General features: G+C 44.3%; 1 protein-coding gene across 5 annotated transcripts in view; it reads left to right on the top strand.

Moving 5' to 3' along the window:
- The window catches only part of TEX2 (testis expressed 2), a 124,429-nt gene that overhangs the window by 75,547 nt on the left and 27,291 nt on the right, over window positions 1–21,591 (top strand). For all 5 annotated transcript variants that reach the window (XM_053910720.2, XM_053910721.1, XM_071219328.1 and 2 more), the window contains 4 exons: window positions 7,816–8,016; window positions 8,974–9,313; window positions 10,494–10,741; window positions 20,830–20,976. In XM_053910720.2, the coding sequence (XP_053766695.1) occupies window positions 7,816–8,016; window positions 8,974–9,313; window positions 10,494–10,741; window positions 20,830–20,976 (936 nt within the window). The remainder of the gene's footprint in view (window positions 1–7,815; window positions 8,017–8,973; window positions 9,314–10,493; window positions 10,742–20,829; window positions 20,977–21,591) is intronic.

Here is a 21,591-nt window from a genome sequence, read left to right on the forward strand (position 1 = left end):
AAACTTGGCTGTCTTCCAGTGCCCCTTCATGGCCAGAGAAGTTCGTCAGGTGAGATGCAGGCATTCTCCCGAACAAGCAGGTGCTCCATCTGCTTCCTGAATTTCTTAGGAACGGTTGTTAAGGAGGTCAGGTGACCCCAACACGATTTTTTTTGAACTTTCATTTCTGTAACTTTTTATTGTAGGAAATTTCAAGTAAGCACAAAAGTATAGGGGTAGTATAATGAACGCCCGTGCACCCAACAGCCAGCTTCAACAATTATCAACATTTTGCCAATTTTTCTACTCAGCTTATTAACTTACTGCATGGCAGAACTGTAATTCTAGTCCACCAACATGTAACTAAAGTGTATAGCACTGTTTCCTTGGGAAAATGCATCCTGAGTTCCAGCTAGGGACTCCAGGACCATCTTTGCTTATGTTCAGGGTATCTTCTGTAGAGGAGGAGAGAGGTCGTGGGTGTCATGGGTCTGAGATTTCTCATCATGCTTTTTGGAAGAGTAAGGTATTAATCATGAAAAAAAAAATCAATGCTAGATATCTTTTCATCTCTAGAATTTTTATTTAAGATATAAAGAAAGTACTGAATCTACCGAAACTATTCTTATTATACAATAATCAGCCTTTAAGAAGGTTACCGTACCCCCAAAGGCTAGGAGGTTGTAAGCAGGATAGCCCCAGGGCACATGCATGTAGGGGTGGGTGCCCGGGCTTCTGCTGTGAACTGTTTCATTCTGTTGCTGCTTTCAGTGGTTTCCAAAATGGGTGTTGAAGGCACTAACCAAGAAGAAAATATTGAAGTTTCTATTGGTATATATTTTTATTCTTGCTATCTAATGTAAATAAGTCTTGCCCAATATTTAACATATAGGTGACCATATATATTGACCTTTGGCCAAAATCCTTGGGAATGACCAACACTATTTGAAATAAGGATTTATATTCATTACCTTTGACAACGAGCCTTGTCTTAAGTGTATACAGTGTGCCTTGAGGTGTCATCAGGTAAAGATAGTATAAAGCTATCAGAAAGGAAAAACTAAAAATTAGCGAAAAGGCTAATTATTTCATCTTCTCTTTATTTCTACTTTTACTTTTTATAAAAGCTGTCTTTTATTAGAACATGTACATCATTTATAAGTAAATGTATATATTATGGGTACATACTGAAAAATTGTTTTACTGTGATCTAAAAAGTTTGGAGACTACTGATTTATTTGCTTGCTAATCTGTTTATTATCTTATGATTTAAACCCTTGTTAATATGGCCTAGTGCTTATTGTGTAGTAACATAACTCACACCTTGATTATTTCAGTGGTTCATCAGAGATCATATTATTTTCTGCCTAATTTGAATGCTTGTTATCTCTTGCCTTGATTACTATTCGCCATTGTATTACGGAAAGAGCTCTGTAATCGCCTGAATTGGGGAGATGCTGCCTGAAGGGTAGGAAAAGCTGGGGAAACCTCCATGGGCAGAGTCTATGGCTCTAGTGCTGACACCAGTGCCTCTAGTGACATGACTCTGAAGGTGACCCTGAAACAGGCAGTTGGAGGACGTGGATGGTATTGATGCTGGTGCTTCCCTTCCCTAATGGACTTATTTTTTTCTTTGTTATTGATGCTGTCTTCAGGCACCATGTATTTTGAATGTTGACTATTTGCTTGATGCTATTCGTTCATACTATGAATTCTGTGTGTCTGTAGGTCTGTTTGTCTTTCATGGGAAAAACCAAATTTGAATCTAAATTTCTGAAAAGTTTAATAGACCGTTGCTGCCATATCCTCTAACTCCATGATCTCCGATACCATGTTTTAACTGGTAACTCTAGTTCTAAACCATCAAATAAATACATCAGAAAGGGTTTATGCCTGGTAAAAAGAGAACCCTGCGTATGTTGTAGCTTAGGGGACAAACAAAAGTAGTCACCTTTTTGTTTGCTTTAGAGATAGTTTTCAGCAGCAGAGGCCTCAGGTGCCGGGTCTTTTCTTCTGTTTGGGATTGCCCCCCTCCATGATGGACTAGTTGAAGGGTCAGTGCAGGGAATCTTGAGTGTCAGGCAGCCTCACGTGCGAGCACAGCACGTGACAACAGGGTGTCAGCCAGGCACCCCAAGCACTGGAGATAGAGAAATGCCCATCGCTTCCTCAGGCCTGAGGGCTGGCATTTTTCTCTGGTCAGCTCCGCATCAGGCTGACCAAGAGAGCGTTGGCCTTGACCTCCTGATTGGCACTGTAACTGCAAGAGAGCCCAGTAGTAGTTCTTCCAGACTTTATTATTTTGCAAAAGGTTAATTGTAGCTTTTAATCCTTTCTGAGTATTAAATGAGTCCCTTTATAGATTGTAGTTTGTACTTCCAGCCAGACATGGCTTCTAAATCCAGCAGGGAACTGAAGAAAAAACCCTGACCTTTTACAGACGGGATCACAGGACCAGTCTGTGGGCCAGACAGCTGTAGCCTGGCTGACTGTTGTCATTGTCCCTCAGTGGCATGCATTGTCTCCATTTTAACAGTTCCCGCTTCAGAAAGAAATGAGGCTTGTCTGGGTTGCTTTAGTGTGGGTTGAGAATATCTCTCAGTTTTGTAGTTGATGTGCAATGTTGAAATGCAATGAGTTGCTAACTATATGCTGTATCTATACCCACTCCCATGTCCATAACTAAATAAAGTTGGAGTGATATCTTAATAAGAAATTCAGAGTTAGGCACTGGCTGGTGTGGCTCAGTGGATTGAGCGCCGGCCTACAAACCAAAAGGTTGCCAGTTCGATTCCCAGTTAGGGCACATGCCTGGGTTGTGGGCCAGGTCTCCAGATGGGGGTGCGTGAGACGCAACCACACATTGGATGTTTCTTTCCCTCTCTTTCTCCCTCCCTTCCCCTCTCTAAAAATAAATAAATAAAATCTTTAAAAAAAAATTCAGAGTTAAGAATTTGAGAATGGCTGAGCAATGGAGGGTGGGGCATTGTATATGGAACAGGGTGAAGGCCTTGGAGCTGCTGCACTGCCCTCAACATTTGATATTTAACCGCTTAGGTCTGGGAATCCCATGTGCAGCTTACCAGGGAGTTGGTTAAGCCCAAGGAAAAAATTGGTTGATTGATCGTATAAAAGGCAATTAGGGTTTACACTGGGAAATTGCTGTTTGCAAGGGCAGCCTGGTTTTGGGTCAGTAGGAGTTTCAGGTCAATTAGGTCAGGGGGACAGAATGAGAGGGACTAGGCCCGCAGTGTCCACAGTGTTGTGGCTGAGACGAGACAAATTCACATGGACTACCGAGTCCTGTGGAGGAAAAGGAACGGCAGGGCCACTCTCTCAAGGGGAGAGTGCCCGACCCTTGCCTTAACAGGCTTTTATTGGCTTTTTTTCATACATCAAAGAAGGTTTTCATTCATTATGCTTAGGTTTGCTTTAGGTAATTACTTTTTACAGATAGCAAAGGAAAGGATGTTACTGATTACTTCCTATAGATTAACAAGGAAAAAATGTTGTAAATGCAAGGGAACATAAGAGTAATTGGTCTGGTTACACTTCAGTCCTTGGGAGAATTAGCACAGACTTCAGGAAGTTACTTTAAAGATATGCAGTAAGCATTTGCTGCCTCCACTCAGGATGAGGGAGTTTTAGCAAGAGCAAGTTACAAAGCAGCCTAGGTATAATGCAGGCCTGGTTTCCCACGGGAGAGCTGATCCGTGGGTTTGGCTTCCTGTGTGCCACCATGCGCCTATGGACTTTCCCATAGGGCTGAGCTACATTTGCCATTGCCAGGCAGATTGGTTCCCTATAGTTTTGGGTCAGTTAGGCCAGGGGGACAGAATGAGAGGGACTCAAGAGTCATGCCTGGCAACCTCTTGGCCTGAGCCTCCCAAAGGCCAGTCTGCGTCCTGGGCGCCTCATCAATGTGGGTTAAGTAGCAGCCACCGTGCGTGTCCTCAGGTTTCCTCTGAAAGCTTGTAGTGTTCTGGAAAAAGCCCTACATGGGGGCTGGGAAACCTGGGTTCCAGTCACAACACGTCTCTCTGCTATGTAAGGTATAGCTTATTCAGCTTCTGTTCTGAAAAGTTTTAACAGGTTTTACTCTTAAGATTCTTTCTGAGGTTACTTATTTTCTTCACCTGTGCTGTTTCATGTAATTATAACTTGGTTTTTGTCATTGGGAACAGGAATGACGTTGTCTGCTTCAAAGTAACCTTTACAACTTCCTGCACTTAGTAGGGTCTCGGCTCATTCTTTTGCTTGTCTCCACTTGGGAACCTGCAACTGTATTTCCAGGCTGTGAAGGGCACACCCCCCGTCCTACATAGGTGCGCTTTACATACAGCTTTTATTTAATCCTCACAGCCACCCTCTGAATAAGGCTACACTTCTGTATTCAGTTGACAAACACTTTTTACAACCGTGATTGTCTTGTAGAGTTTGTGGTTAAGTAAACCAGGCAGTTAACAGATGCAGGGATAGGAGGAAAGTAACCTGGGTGATCAGGGCAGCTTCCCAGGAGCAGTGTCACCTTTGCCATGACCTGAGAGACGGCCAGGTGTTAGCCAGACTGAAGGGGGTGGGTCTGTGCTGTGGAGGGGCAGTAGTAGCCTGGACCTCAGAGTCAGGTAGACTTGGTTTCCCCTTTCTAGACCTCCTTTTTTAGACCACTCTCTAGGCAAATCACTTAACCTTTCTCACCACTTTCCTCACTTATAAAATTGTAGGGAATTGGCAGACGGAAAGAAGATTATGTACCTTGAGGTGCCTGAATCATAAAATGAGATTAATGTCAGCTGCAATATTGTTATGAGTATTAATATTAGTATTTTAAAAATCATATATGTAAGAGTTGTTCCTTTTGCCGTACGCAGGTTGTACCTCAGTAGAGTACTGTTAGCACGGAGGAGGCCACAGCCTGAGCAGCCTGTCACCGAAGAGGGAAAATGAACAAAGCGTTAGCAAATCGAATTCGAATTAGCAATGTATAAGAAGGACAGCAGTGGTGTTGTGCTGGTAAACTGGCTGTCTGGGGTGGGCTGGGAGCCTGCTTTGCACTGTTACTGATTTCCGTGGTGTAAGGACTCCCATCATGGTCAATTGCAAGCTACCGAGTCACTGAACGTGCCCTTGGGAAGACACAGGTAGAATCGGCTCTCATGAGCTGGTGTGATCCAGCTTCAGCACACCGTGGCCAGTATGTAATTTCCCCAAGAATGCAAGACTGGTTCAGCGTTTGAAAATCAGTGAATATACTTCATCATGATGACATACTAAAGAAAACAACAAAAAACTATGAACCAAAATGTACTTAGTGCTGCACTTAAGCTGAACAGAGCCCCCAGACTGATACTGTGACAATACGGTCCCCTTCAGGCCCCCTGTGCTCTGTATTGCTTGCTCCCTTTTTCAGTTCATCGCTCCGATCATCGCTCTTTCTTTACACACACCTAGATCACACCGTCTTCCCGTGGCTACTGCTTACTGAGTCGACATTTTTGAAATATATATGTGTGTGTGTATAAATTTATATAATTACCTCATAAATTTCACACATGCCTCCCAAGACAAAGAAGTATGTTTGCCTAATTTTATTTCCGTAACACACTCTACTCTTTGTGACAAATTTTTTATGGTTGCTCTAGTGATGTCATAAGATAGTGAAATGAAGGCTTATTCTCCTCTGTTGGTTTGGGTGAAGAATGCTGTCCTGTTTTTAAGCTTTGTCCCAACTCCTGGTACATGACTTGGTCTATAGAGAGATTCAACTTAGGTTTTGATGAATGGATAAATGACTAAGGGGAAATCTGAGGGCTCCTCATTTGCAAGAGGCCCTCCAGACTTGAGTGTGAGATTGAGTGAGTATGTGCTCATTGTGGAAATGGCTGTTCCTTGAAAAGAATGACAGTCTCCACTCCAGTGCATTGATCGTAAGTGTTATTCTGCTCGTCAGAAAGGCATTTAAAACATGGGGATTGGCGGGTGGATGGGAAGATATTAATTAAAATTCCCTAGAGAACTTCTTTTAAACAGGTCTGGGCTACCTGTGTCATCTGAAACAGTCCCGGGGGGCCGGCAGAGCCTTCAGTGATGAGTGTCGATTACAGCTGCGAGGTGAGCGTTAGCACAGTTTTACGGGTGTCGGGCTTTTGTGTGCCGCTCATACGCTTCAAACATTTGCTCTTATTTTTTGAGAGTTAATTAAATTTATAAAAATAACAGATGTGAACATATAAAATACGTAGCATCTCTGTAATAAAATTCATGCAGGAGAAGGTGTGAGCCAGTATATGATTAAAAAACAATCAGAGGAGAATAAAATTTGTAGATGCGAACAATTGGTATCCATGATGTGTAAAGAATGTTTAGAAATCATAAGAAAATGAAAGATGACCTTGTAGAAAATAGGCAGATGATATCATAGTAATAAACCATGCAAGCACCTCTTTCAGAGCATTGGTATAAATTCAGAAATACAGTATTCCTTTTGAGAGAATCTGCTTTAATCCAGCTAGGGTTGCAGTTTGCTATGGGCTGCTGTTCCTTCTCATTCTGCTGCATTCTTGAGCCCCAAGTATATTAGGAATGTATCTTATACTTTAGGAAATGCACATGTGGACCTCTGTTTTTGTGTTTGGACAATAATTTTAATTATTTCTAAAATTATTTTTAATAGAATTTATTGGGGTGACATTGGTTTGCAAAACCAGACAGGGTTCAAGTGTACAACTCAGTAAAGCATCATCTGCACTGCATCGTGCGCCCATTGCCCCAAGCCAAGTCTCTTTCTGTCCCCACTCCCCCACCTTGCCCACCTCCACCTAGCCCTCACCCCCTTTCCCTCTGGCTGTCAACACACTTTTGTGTGTCTAGGTGTTACGTATATATGTTTTTTGGCTGAGCCCTTCACCTTCTTTCATCCAGCCCTCAAATCAATGCATAAGTACATTTATGTTGATTGGGGATGGGGAACCCTGGAGCACAATTTTACTCATTTAAGTTACTATTCACCTTTGATTTTTTAAAAAGATTTTTATTTATTTATTTTTAGAGGGAGGGGAAGGGAGAGAGAAAGTGAGGGAGAGAAATATTGATGCTTCAGAGAAACATCTATTGGTTGCCTCCCACATGCTCCCATCTGGGGACTTGGCCTGCAACCCAGGCATGTGCCCTGACTGGGAATCAACCAGGTGACCTTACGATTTGCAGATTACGCCCACCCCACTGACCCATACCAGTCAGAGCTACACCTTTGATTTTGGACATATCAATCATATCTATGATTTATTTAATGCCTAATTCTCGATGATCTGCTTTGCTGCATGATTTTAGTGAGATAGAAATGGAGTGGTAGGTATTTTCTGGGTCCTGGAATGGTAGCATGAGTTATGGTTTGTGAAATTTCAAGGCTTTTTTGCAAGCAGGCTGAGAAGAGGGTGTGTCTGGCTTCGTAGGAAGGCCAGGCTGGGTAGGATTACCCCCCCCACCCCTGCCAGAGGAGGTCAGGGCAAAGACTTGCTCTGTTTACATGAACAAAACTTTTGAGTTTCCTGATTTGCTTGTCTGCTTTAAAAAAGGAAAAGAATCTTTTATTTAGGACAATGGACATTGTCCCCCAAATTCACCTTTTTAGTTACCCAAAACATACCAAATTGCTCCCCAGCACTGATTATCCTTCATGCTAAGTACTTGTCTTAGCAACCTCTAGTCATCAATGAATTGACACTTGAGTCATCATTAAGTTTGGTTTCAGTGTCCCGGATACAGTGGTCATCTTTTTCATATTGAATCTGATGTATGTTTATTCTGATTTTACTAATGCAAGTTCTTCCCCATCAGGGATGGATGAATGAAATTTACAACTACGATCCAGAAACTTACCATGCGACTTTGACACATTCGGTGTTTGTTCGGCTTGAGGGTGAGACCTTAAGACTTTCAAAGCCCAATAAAAATATATCCAGGCGGGCAAGCTACAATGAAACAAAGCCAGAGGTCACCTATATCAGCCAGAAAATTTACGACCTCTCAGACAGCAAGGTGAGCCCAACCGATTTTGGAAACTTTGATGAATGAAAAGCGTCTTACTTGCATTACTGTATTTTCTCCCTAAAAAGATTGTGTGTGTGTGTCAACAGTATTAGTATAATTTAGAGTAGAACCTTTCAAATGTTAATGTGCATATGAATCTCCTGAACATCATTTTAAATTGTGATTCTGAGTGGGGCCTGAGAGTCTGCATTTTTGTAAACCCCCAGGTGTGACCCCCGTGTGCTGGTCGAGGACCACACTCAGGAGCACAGGCGCTGCACACTTTGAGAGTTAACGTTTCTCAGCCAAGTGAAACGCGATGTGTGTTGGTGCTAGGATACTAACTAATGACGTCTCTATAAATGTGAAAGTTATAAATATGCAAAATATGTTTTGATACAAAAATGTTATATGCTTGTGTTTTTTGAGAAATGCAAATTATTTGTTACTCCAAACACTATAGGTTCTCTGTTCTTCTTATAACTCATGTGAGTGATCTTTAAGTTTCTCCAAAATAACAAAAATATTTAAAACAGCTTTAGTCTAAATTTATTCTTAACTTGAGGGTAATAAACTTGAGCTTTCCATCTAGATCTAGTTTCATAAACTCCTTTTTTCCTCCCCACTTACATTTGGCCCAGGGTCATTAAACTCAGTTGATATCCAAACTTAGTAGATGAAGATCCACTAACTAGTTATTGTGCTATAGTTACCTAAAAATTATAGATATCTGTAACTCTTGCAAAATTCTTAAAACATCTACTTCCTGGAGTAACTTTGAAGAATAAGTCATTTCTAAAAATTTATTCCAGTTTCTATAGTCATGTTATAGACAGGTGGTAATTATTTCACATTCATCATTTTAGTCAAAAATACTATGAAGTCTGCATTTGGGCTCTGCATATTTTAATGCACAATGTAGCAAATTCTTAATTTAGTATGTAAATCATTTCCCTTTCTCTGTAGATTTATCTTGTACCTAAAAGTTTGGCTCGAAAACGAATCTGGAATAAAAAGTACCCCATTTGCATCGAGCTTGGTCGACAAGATGACTTTATGTCCAAGGCCCAGACTGATAAAGAGACTTCTGAAGAAAAGCTACCAGCTGAGAGAGACCTGGGAAGTGAGGACCCTAAGAAGCCACCCCATCCTCAGGAGGGAACAAGATCTGGCCAGCGAGATCAGATATTGTATCTCTTTGGGAGAACTGGCCGAGAAAAAGAGGAGTGGTTTAGGAGATTTATTCTGGCATCTAAGCTGAGGTCGGAAATCAAGAAGCCACCTGGTGTCTCTGGAAGTAAACCAGGTAATGACATGTGCGCTAAATGCTTATGTATTTTTAAAGGGCGTGTTGGAGGAGAATTGAGATTCCCAGGTAGGAAGGAAAGAAGCCCACTCTGAATTGATGACTGACTCTCTGCCACCTGAGGTGTGTTCTCATGAATCATTTACCTTTTAGGCTGATCACTGCAGCCCTTTATACTGAAGCATTCAACCAATGATGGAACCATTTGCAGGTGTATGTGTTTTGCCTTTGCTGGTTCCTTAGGATTATATTTATTTTTATATATTGTGACTCCTCTGAGAGAAGTAGCAGCAACAGAACCCTATTTATGATAAGGATCTAGGGGTGTCAAGCCCTTAGCCCCAATTATGTCCCCCAAGAAAATACAGGATCACTACAGAAATGCAGGGTCCTCTGGCTTCCCAACTCACTGCATTTAATTCATAGCCATGGCCTCTGCTCATTCCTGTCCTTGTGCTTTGTGACCTCTGCATGAGACTTCACTAACTTTACCATGACCTGTCACTGCTTATTACACATGCTGTCCTTTCCCTGGAATGCTCTTCCCTGTCTTGGGCCAGGACAGTGCCCACTGTTTCTTCAGAGGCAGGCCAGAGGTCGCCCACTACCCGCGGAAATCAGTCCTGGGTCTCTTGGGCAGAGGTGGTACTCCCTTCTTTCTGCCCTAGAAGTCCTTTAGTTGTGCTTCAGCTACAGTGCTTGTTACAGAAAATTTCTATTACTTGCCTACGTGCCCAAGTTCAAGGACAGGGATTATGTCTTATTCTTCTTTTTGATGTGGAATTGGGCCAGAGAAGTTCTTGATAAGAAACTTGCTGAATGGAAGAAGTTCAGAATTACAGTGACCTTTCTGACCACTTTCCACTTGCCCCTGGGGGTGTGTCATTCTTTTTCTGACCCTAAATATCACCAGGAAAAGAGAAGGAGGTACCTACCAGTTTATTTCATGGCTCCCATTACCCTGAATTGTTGGGGAGGAGTAAAAACTGTTCTAAAAAATTATCTATTATTAGAGGCATTTTTCAGGGTGGGAAATGACCTTATAAATAGTTTTTCAGTAGTCATTTTATAGCATTTTAGCTGCTTTTCTCAACGTGACCCAGTCACGTTTGCTCTGCATTTCATGACTTTGTAGTCCTTTACTTGGTCTGTATTAACAGCCCTCACTTCTTTGCCACAGGCATTTTGCCCTCACACAGCAGACACAGCAGTCCCTCGGGACACCTGACCCACAGTCGCAGCAGCAGTAAAGGCAGCATGGAGGAGATTATGTCCCAGCCGAAGCAGAAGGAGCTGGTGGGCAGTGTGCGGCAGAAGATGCTTCTGGACTACAACGTGTACATGGCCAGGTGTGTCCCCCAAGAGAACCGAAGTCCCCAGAGGAGCCCTGTGCAGAGTGCGGAGAGCAGCCCCACGGCTGGAAAAAAGGTAATGTTGGCTGCCAGGCTGTGGCTTTTCTGATCCTCTACTTAAACTCCTTTCTTCATACATAAGCACCTCTTGTGTGCCAGGCCTTGGCTGGCCCACTGCCTCTGTCCTCTGCCCAAAGTTACCAGCAAGAGTGGGAAGTAGACCTGTCCCTGGGTTAGAGTGCGTTAGCATGAAACTGTCCTGCAAATGACCGATTTATCAGGATGACTCCTCCTCCTCTGAATTCCCTTTCTCCCTGGCCTATCAGCTGCCTGGATTCATCAGGCTCAGGAAAATAAAGAGGAGAATTGTGTGCTAATGTAAGAAAATTATCTAACAGGAAGCTTGCTTTTTAAAAAGAGTTCCTGAAATTAAAACAGGTTTTAGAACACTGTTTCCTCCATACGTGTTCCATGTGCCTTTTGAATCTCTCGTGCAATCACTGGGGTCTGGGAGACCCTGACGGCCAATAGGCCTGCCTCTCAACCCAGTGGTGCTGGGGGTAGGGGTGGATTTCTAGTATAAGCCTCCTTTCCAGCAAACATTTGTCTTCCTCTCCTAAGTTTGATGCAAATTTGAAAAGCACAGCTTACTCCTCGCCCCCTTAGGCAGAGCAGGCAGGAGCGATTTAATCTATTCTTGATAAAGACTCCATACAGCAAATGGAAATCCTGGCCTGTTGTTACACAGGGCTGCTGTGGTCAGAAGGCCTTCCCAGACTGCAGACTCTGCAGTGTTCTGTCTGGGTTGTCAGTTGGCTGGTGTGGGTGTGTGTGTCTCTAGCTGGCTTTTCCTTGAGTGCTCACCCCCATCTCCCACCCCCATCCTCATTAGTTTAGTGATTCTCATCTGCATGGGCTTGGAAACCAGAGAGCCAGAATTATGTGAACAGAGATAACTGCCTTTGAAAGAAGGGCCTTTGAAGAAAGCGTGTGAGGTTTAGTGCTGGGCTCCTGCACCCACTTGGCCTGCCTGGAGCTTGTGTGGATCACGTCCTGGCTCTCAGGGTGATCTGGTAGTTGTGATGGTCCTGAATAAGGCTTAGGTGTGTGTTTTAGCTATCTATGACTAGTAACAAACAGCCCCAAAAGTGGTGGCTAAAAACAATATTTATTTTGCTCACAAGTTTGTAATCTGGCCAGGCTTGGCAACGAAGGCTTTTCTCTGCTCCATACAGTGTCAGCTGGGGAGGCTGGACGGGGAGCAGGAGGATCTGCTTCCCAGGTGTCTCACTTGCACAGCTGGCAAGGAGATGCTTGTCGTTGGATGGGAACTCGGCTGGGGCCAAGGGCTGGGGGCTAGGGGCCTCAGTTCTTCCCCAGGTGGCCTGGCTTCCTTCAGCATGGTGACTGGGTTCCAAGGCAAGCGGCCCTGGAGAAAGAGCCAAGCAGAGACTGTATTGCCTTTTAGGACCTAGTCTCAGAAGTAAAATAATGTCACTTCCATCGTGCTCTGTTAGTTAGGGTGGTCACAAAAGCCCTCCCAGGTTCAAGGAGAAGGGCAGGGATTCCACTTCTCGCTGAGGGAACAGCGGATTCTTAGAAGAGCGTGTAGGATGTGAAATATCATGGCACTATTTTATTACTTCTCATGCTGTCCTTCTTAAGTGAGTGGGGATAGTTCTTTCTCGTTTTATTTCTTACTAATTATGCGTTTTGAGCAAATAAGGACTTTCCCCCCATCCTTGATTTCATTTCCGTATTCTGTGCATGAGAAATGCTAAGTTGGCTCCAGAAATCAGAGCTGTGCAAAGACACTCTCAGAAAAGTGCCATCTCCCCCACCCTCCTCCTCCTGTTCCTCCATGCCATTCCCACTCACGCCTGCCATGAGCCAATCTCCGTCGTCTCTGGTTTATCCTTTCGGGGTTTATTTCCTCTTCTCTTACTCAAAGGGTAGCATACCATGGCTACTTTTTTGCACTTTGCTTTTTTGTTTCCCACTTAGTAGTGCATTCTGGAAATCGACCCCACATCAGTTCGTAGCTATCTCCCCCTCCCCTTATTTTAAACAGCTGCGAAGTACTCACTGCATTGTACAGCAGTTTCATAGTGAACGCGCGCTCTTTTATATGAATATCTAGATTGTTTCCAGTATTTTGCAGTTACAAACCATGCTGTGATGAAGAACTTTGTGCATGAGTATTCTTGTGGTGTTGGGGGTGTATCTTCAAGGTGACATCTTAGAAGTGGGACTGCTAATCAGAAGGTAAATGAATGCGTCGTTTTGTTAGGTAGTGCCAAGTTTCTCTCCACAAGGGTTACACTGTTGTTCATTGCCACTGGTAATAAGAGTCTCCCCAGTCTCGCCAGATGTGAACCTCTTAGATGTGTCATTAGTGCTCATTCCTCCTGCCAGAGACCAGGCCAGGCTATTTCTTAGGGTCCATATTGCCTCTGGTAACATGAATCCAAGAGGGACTCAAAGGAACCTTTGACATCTCTTCAACTTACACCATCACTTCCTCAGTGTTGGCCACCATCCGGGGTAGCGGGGGCCTCTTTCATAAGAGGGGGCTTGGGGCACAGTTCAGCCTTTGCCCCAACTTCTCCCCCCCACACCCCCACCTGCTGCTGCCTCTCACCGGCCATGGTCAAAGCATCTCTTACCCTGAGGGCCCCAGGTCTAATGGCAACTAATGCTAAACTACATAAGGAGGTGAATGACACTGGTGCATAGGAGCCAAACCAGTGTGGAAAACACCAGGAATATAATTTGTAAATTGATGCAGACACCGGCCCGCAGGGTCCTTGGAGTTATGAATGAGACAGACAAATTCACACGGACTACAGAAATCCTGTGGAGGAAAAGGGATGACACAGACGCTCTCTCAGTGAAAGAGAGGGCCGGGCCTGTGCCTTGCCTGGACAGGCTTTTATTAGGTTTTATTTTCATAGGAATACAGGGTACACACACACACACACACACAGCTCATCAATCATCAGCAGGCAGAAATGATCAAACAATAGATAACACTTAAAGAACTATGAGGGCTTATTTAGATTCAGGGTCAGATAGCTAAAGAGCCATAAAACTTTGGAGAACAAACTCATTTCGTGCTTGGACCCTTATCATTTAAATTGAGGGTATTAGTGAAGTAGGTTTCATAGGATTTTATGCATTCTTTCTTAGGCCTGATCACCCCAGGGAACCTACCTTTCTAGCACAGGGCCACACCCATCTCCCCCCGCATTGTTTCAGGCTTAAGTCGGGGCGGGGAAGTAAGGCAGCCAAGAGATTAGGAGACTTCTTGCAGACAGAAGGAGGACTCAGGCTATGTCAAAGCTGAGGCGCGAGGGTCCATCACCCCCTTTTTCTATAGCTCCCCAAGTCCTTCCCTGAGGACCCCTTGGCAACTGTGCCTGTCTTGGGTCATCCCTGCTTTGAGGAATCTTACCCGTCATTGGCTAACCGGTCATCCCGTCATCCGGCTGGGGCCAAGCAGGGTGAGGTGAAAGGGGCAGAGCCCCTACAAGGAAGATAAGCTTTGTCTCCTAAGTGGCTTATGGTCCTAAGGTCTTTTTATTCAGCCTTAGCCCGGAGGGGTCGTGGTTTCTGAAATCAGGCAGGGTGGTTCCCAGCAGTAAATGTAGACTAGATTTGTATTCAACAGTGATAAAATACCTTTGCTGGTTACTTTTACCCATAATAATTAAAAACACATTCAGGGGGTGCTGCGTATTGAAATCACTTTAGAGCTGAACATTTGAATTGTAAAGTACCACTGTTTGGGGAGGAAGGTCTTGGTTCTGCGGATGTGTAGTGGCTAGAGACCAGTTGCTGATCCTTGACTTGTCCCTGTGACTCTTCTTTGTCCCACAACCACAGGCTGTGCCAGCTTCTGAAGTCTCCAAAACCCTTTGATGTTGGCACCTTCTTCTTTCTTCCCGGGCAGCTTAACTTCTAGCTCAGTGAGAGAGACCAGGAGGCAGGCTGAGGAGACATGGAGCTTTATCATCTTGTTGGGGTAGTCTACTTGGTTTCTGGGAGGAGATTTAAAGAGTAATTCAGAAAACAAGAAAATAAGGGAACTTATAAAAAATATTTAAAGGTGGATTAGTATCAGCCCTAAAGTGGGGGCCTTGGGAAGGGACACCCTACAGGGCTGCCTGCAGATCTGCTCAGGGTAGCCTGGCCGGGGAGGCTGCTGGTTCTGCGTGCCCGGCAGGGGCCTGCGCAGGGGAGTGGACCACCGGTGAGGCACTGGTGTGCCTGTCTTCCAGGCGCAAGACTCCAGTCTTTAAATCATGTCAGGCACTTTCTCTTCGATGAAAGGTTTTAAGAAATGTTTAGAGATAATGTAGGCTGCCTCAGGTTTGGAGAGTACTATCTTTATTAGAACCAGTTGCACTGATTATCTTGTTAGCAATATTCCCTGCTTGGTGGTATCAGGAGATGAGAACCCGGCAAAATAAATAGGAATCCAGCAGAAACCGGGAAATCTTAATTGGCAGTGTGGTTTTCTAAGGTTTTCCCTTTCCTTCCCTCAAAGTCAGCTTTCAAACATTTAAATGTCAAAAGTGCTTCTTATATAATAAGTAAAAAATATGAAGGCATATATATAATTTAAAAATAAATTTTAGAAAGGATGTAGTGAAAGGTGCCGACACATTTCAGTGGGGGAAGGAATAGTCTCTTCAACCAATCGTGCTGCAACAATGGCCACCCCCATGCCAAGGAATGGAGCTGCACCCCTGCCACACCCCATATACAGAAACGAACTCTAAATGGATTGTAGACCTCAATGTAAAAGCTAAATCTATAAAACTCTTAGAGGAAAAGATAGGAATAAATCTCTGTGATTTGGGGTTAGGGAAAGCCTTCTTAGATAAGACACCAAGAATGCACAAAACTAAAGAAGAAATAGAGATATTGGATTTTATCAGAATTGGAAACTTTTGTGATGCAAATAATACCATCAAGAAAATGAAAAGACAACCCACACATGGGAGAAAGTATTTGTAAATCACACATCTGCTAAGGGTCTAGGACCTAGAATATATGAAGGACTCTTACATCTCAGTAATAAAAAAGTGAGTAACCCGATTAAGAAGTGAACAAAGGATCTGCATAGACACTTCTCCAAAGAAGATATACAAATGACCAATAAGCATAAAAAAACACTCAAAGTCATTAACCATCAGGGAAATGTGAAGGGGGGTGGACAGGGCAGGGGAAAGTAAGGAGGGAAAAGGGGGGCAACTGTAATTGAAAAACAATAAAAATTAAAAAAAAAACATAATGAGATACCACTTCACAGCCACTTGGATGGCTAGAATGAAAAGACATAATGAGTGTTACCAAGGGTGTGGAGAAACTAGAACCTTTATACGCTGCTGGCAGGAGTGTGGCGTGATGCCGCTGCTGTGGAGAGCACTCGGTGGGTCCTCAAAGTGTTAAACGTAGTTATATGATGCAGCACTTCCACTCCTGGGTACAGTACATGTCCAAGCAAAATGAAAACCCATGTCCATACAAAAACTTGCACGCTAGTATTCTAGCAGTATTACTCACAATAGCCAAAACTGGAAGATGGCCGAGAGCCCATCAGTTGATGAATGGGTGAAGTGGTACGTGCACACCGCAGATCAGCACTCTGCAATCGGAAGGAGTCGTGTCCCGCTACCTGCCACAGCATGGAAAACCCTGAAAACGTTGTGCCTAGTGAAAGATGCCAGTCACACACAAAAAGACCCCCACGTATTTATATGAAATGTCCAGAATAGGCAGATTCATTGAGACATATTAGTGGTTGGTCACCTTGGGCTGACGGGGATGGTGTTGGGTAGGCATCGAGTCGGGGAGAACTGGGGAGTGACTACTAATGGATAACAGGGTTTCTTCGGGGGTCATGAAAATATTCTAAAATTGATTATGGTGATGGCTTCACAACTCTGTGAATATCCTAAAAACTACTGATTGTACTCTTTAGATGGGTGAATTGTATGATATGCGAGTTATATCTCAATGAAGTTATACATAAAAAGGATACAAAAACCATGCCAGTTAGAGCCAATTTTGGTTTTTTAAGAAGTTCTGTATTCGTTAAAAGTATATATATATTCAAAAGACTGAAAGGAAAACAGTAAAAATGTTTTTAACTAATTATATCTGGGTAGTGGGATTATGGGTGTTTTCTGCAATGAATATGCATTGTTTTTATAATCAGGGAAATAGCTCTTCGTCGAGCCCTCTCCTGCACCAAGCAGCCCTTTGTGAAACCCTCAGGTGGCACGGGGTTCTGTGCGACCTAACCTCAGTATCAGGGGCGCCCTGAGCTTTCTTTGTAACAGAAATCCTGGGCTGGTCTCCTGGTCATTTTGTAATAGGAAGGGTTGCACCACACCATTAAGTAAATCTTTACTACTTTACTTTGGAGAGGTTAGTTTTTAATAAACCGTATCCCAAGAGCTACTCAGTTATGATGGCCTTCTTCACCTTTGGACCATTGACCTCTCCAAACTGCTTCCTGGAAGCCACTTTTAGAAAGTTGCCCTTTGTGAATGTATGTATATAGTTGCAATGATAAAATGGGTAATCTTCTCACATTCCTTCCTGCAGCCAAACAGCAATATTAGGAAATGTATGCACATTAATTCCTGAAGCTCTTTAATGTTTAATGGCATTCATTGGAAGTGAGTCCTTTCTAGCAGCCTGTTGAGTCCAGATTTTGTTCATAAAGTTGTTTTGATGCACTCTCAATGTTTTTGCTGCTCTTGGATATTTTTCTGTTCCCAATGAGTCTGTGGAGAGAAGCCTGAATTAGAAAAAGGAACTGTTGAAAAAGCCTGCTTGTCAGTTATTTCAGAAAGTTGTTTCCACATCATATGCCTTTGGCTTGGACGTAAATTGTGAAATAGTCTTTGTTTCTTGCCTTTTTTTTTGCTAAACCTGTTTCCTGGGAATAATTAGGATTATAAAGAAAGGTTAATAAAGGGTAGACTCTCCCACTTGCAAAAGGAAAGAGTAACCTATTCTCCTCTATAGCCTACAAATACAAGGAAGACATGTGGAGCCCTGTGTGGGCAGCAACTAGGGCCTGCCTGAATTTCCCGGGGGAAGAGAGCCTTGTCCTTGGCTAAGTGTTTGCTGAGACATCTACATAGATAATCTGATGTAACTGAAAGACAGTAACCCCAGAAAAGCTGGGCCAGATCCCCTTGGGGGATCAGGCAGAAGAGTGATTCCATGTAACAGGCATAGTTGCGGCCTGACTTGAGTGTTCACTGACCACGGACTTCTCCTCCTCTGTCCAGGACCCAGGGGTAGAAATGTCTTGGTTAATATCAAAAGACATTACAGCACAAGAAAAGCAGACAGAATACTCTCCAGCCATTAAAAGTGAATAAGGTGGAGCAATGTCTTCTGAAATGGAATAATCAACATCTATTATTTCTTAAACTGCCACCAGAAGGGGGCCAGGACAAAGTTGGGTCTGCCCCTGCATGGTCTGGAAGGTGTGGGTTGTTGACTGTGCAGGAACGATACCGTGAGATGAGTTCCCGTGATTCTGAGAGCACACTTATTGAAGCTGGGGACAGGGAAACAAAGGAAAGGCTTCAGATCACAGTAACAGCAGTGAGCCGCGCTGGGCTGTGTGGACTCAGGAAAGGAAGTTACAGAACCAAAAGGTCCCTTGGAGACAGGTTTGGGGGTTAGCTCTGGATGAGCTGCCACTGCCCACTGCTCCCCTGGTTGCAAGGAGAAACAATGCAAAGATGGTACGCCTGAGGAAACGGTGGGGGGTGGGTGGGTAGGGGTGCTTAAGAGAGAGTGTGTATTGGGTCTTTGTCTTAAGGGTTTTTATCGGCTTTCTAAAGGCAGGAGTTTTAGGGGAGCTCTCAGGGGAGGGTCTCAACAGAGTAGTCAACAGCTCTCCAGGTGTGTTCTTTACTGTACTGATGCATCAAAATGAGCTTATAGGGGAGTTTGGGATCATTCTCTGGCCAGCTTCACTGCTGTGCTTTTATCTTGGATTTGTCTCGCTCTAAATGGGTTTTTGTTATTTATTCCAACTAACTGTTCTGGGGTCTGGCTGGCGCTGATGGCACCAACAGGGTCTCGGTGCTCTCTGTCCTTGGTGAGGGTGATGTAACCTACTCACTCTCCAGCTGCAGAGGAGAGGTGTAAATCATCTGCTCCTAAGTGTCCTTGCTTAGGGAAGATAACATCTTGCAATTTATTAGCATGCTGTTAATTGCTCAGCCTTGTTTTAACTATTTGTTTCAGTTTCCCTCATTCCACCTTTCAAGGAATTTTCCTAGGTCCTTACTCTTCTGCCTTAAAACCAGAGTTTAATTTTTTTAAATGAGACTCACCAACATTTATAAGGGAGACCTTTCAAAACACCCATATTTGAGTGACTCCTAGAACATAAAATATCTCCCCTTACACATAGTAACATTAGACCAAAAATACAAGTGAACCCTCAGGTCCCCAAAGAGAGACAGCACAAGCTCCGACGGGACTAGTGGACAGGCGGGTGCCGGGCCGTCCGCCAGACCCTGCACAAGCCCAGTGACCAGCTCTCCTGGGTCAGACCCTCAGAACTCCAGGCTTAGGAAAAAATCGCACAGGCACGTGCCATAGAACTTTGGGGTGCTCATAAGCCATCATATCCCCAGATGTCAAGTCCATGAGCACCAAGCCCCCCGTGTGCTGTGCCCCTGGCCTAGGCACACAGCTGCGTCACGGGCACAGTCACAGCCACCCACAAGAGACGGCGCTGGCATGAGCGCACGTGTGTGGAGCATAGAGATGGTGAGGGTGTGTGGTGTGTGTTATTGCTAATGGCGACCCGTGAGGGCGGGACAAATGCATTATATAAACCACAGAAGTGAAGGGGGGAACAACTCACAGGTGTCTGCATTTCCAGTTCTTTTGGTCTTTGCTGTTCAAGGCTAATTGTTTCTATAAAGTTATAGTCTAATTAGAGACCTCAGCATAGGAAAATGTCTGTCACACCACGAGCCAGTCACACCCCTTCCTCCCTCCCACAGGACCGAGCAGGTGGAGAGCGGGGAGAAGGCGGCCATGAGTTAGGCTCTGCCAATAAACGAGGGGCCTCGGGCAAGGCACTGAATGGTTCCGAGTCTGCTTCCTCATCCCCAAAATAGACACAGAAGTTGTCTTTCTAGGGTATTGTGAGGCATAAAAGAGGGAACCTGGGAAGGAATCCTATCCTGGCGGGAGGCAGGGGTCAGTGGACAGCAACAGTGACAACAGCGATGACCAGTCGGCATTACCACACTAACCTAACCTCACCACTGCCACACTGTCAACTCATACACTGTCCTGGGTGTCACTGCTGCTTCTCCCTTCTTCTTCACCTGCCCCGGGCCAGAGTCCATACTATAATTAGCCTTGGAAACTGGGGACTAACCCAGGCTTGCTCTTCTCCTGCCTTGCCCACTGGCTGTGGCAGATGGTTCAGATGGATTGTGTCATGTGGAGGTGAGGCTCAGGCGAGAAGAGCTACAGGAGTTTCACAGAATGCCTGAGACTGGCTCTCTCTAATCCAGGCCTGCGGTTCCCAGCCTCACCTGTTCATTGCATCAGTGAGAGGGATTCTAAAAAGCTTGACCCCACTTCAGTTAGTGTGTCCGGGTGTAGGACCCACACACCAGTATTTTTAAGCACTCCCCTGCCCCTTGCCCATGACAATCGTGCATCGTGGTATCAGGCTGAATGTGAGAGGCCTGGGCATTGGGGAGCTGTCGGGGGGCCTGGTGAGGACCAGCCTGACAGCTCCTCATCCAGGGGGCCTCAGCGGGGAGGAAGTTAGGCAAGTCGGTATTTGATAGCACCAAGCTCATTTGGGGAACAGGGCAATTTGGGCAAGCTAATTGTATGAAATATTAGCTGGTTCACAAGAAGACTGGTGAAAAAGAAAATAGGTGAAGAGCTTTTATCTATGATGGTGGCTTTTCTTTCATTTTCTCGTCGCTGACATAATGTGGGACTTGTAATTAATTTATAGGGAAGAAATACAACTCACGTGGCCGTCGATCTTTATAGGGAAGGACCTCCAGTGACTTTATAAAAATAAGCACCTGTCTGGTTCTCCAGTTGCTGTCTAGCTAATTTTGGTCCCTTTTCTTTTGCCAGTTGCCAGAGGCTCCACCCTCTGAGGAGGAAGAACAGGAAGCCTGGGTGAATGCCTTGCTTGGAAGAATGTTTTGGGACTTCTTAGGAGAGAAGTACTGGTCTGATCTGGTGTCTAAGAAAATCCAAATGAAACTCAGCAAAATAAAGGTATTGTTTTTCACCCAAGGGGCTTCCAGTTCTTCACATTTCTTAATTTCTGGAAGTTTTGTACCATTATATTCTCAATGAAAAATAACTCGGTTTAAAACATAGAAAGTCATAAACATAAACTCTCATAAACATATGAGAGTCATAAGTTCTTGTCAAACATGGCTGGGCTGTGACCTTGACCATGTGACTAGCTGCATCTGAGGACTTAGTGACTGTTCCTGTTTACCTGTTTCCCTGCGTTGCCCTGATTGTTATCCATTCTAGGTAATAATCCAGAATTTGGGTTGGGAAAACGTGAGCTTTTATAGCTCCCACTTGTCGTGTAGACTTCTATTATCTTTAAGTTGGTGTTTCCGGGGCCCAGCCAGCCTGACGGTCAGCGCCACACAATGTACGCAGTGCTCCCCGCCACGCTGGAAAAGTTAGCATTGCAGACTAAATATGTCTGGGTTTGACCTTCACTTCTGGCCAGATGGTATTTTATTTTGGGCTCTCCTTTTGCTGAAGAAATAGTCCTGCTTCTGACTTAGACCCACTTGGAAGGGAGTTTAAGCTACATAAGTATTCCCCATGGTTGCCACAGAATGACTCATTTCGTACCACCTCTGGCAA

Source organism: Desmodus rotundus, chromosome 9 (genome assembly GCF_022682495.2).
Source record: "Desmodus rotundus isolate HL8 chromosome 9, HLdesRot8A.1, whole genome shotgun sequence".
Taxonomy (NCBI): Eukaryota; Metazoa; Chordata; class Mammalia; order Chiroptera; family Phyllostomidae; genus Desmodus; species Desmodus rotundus.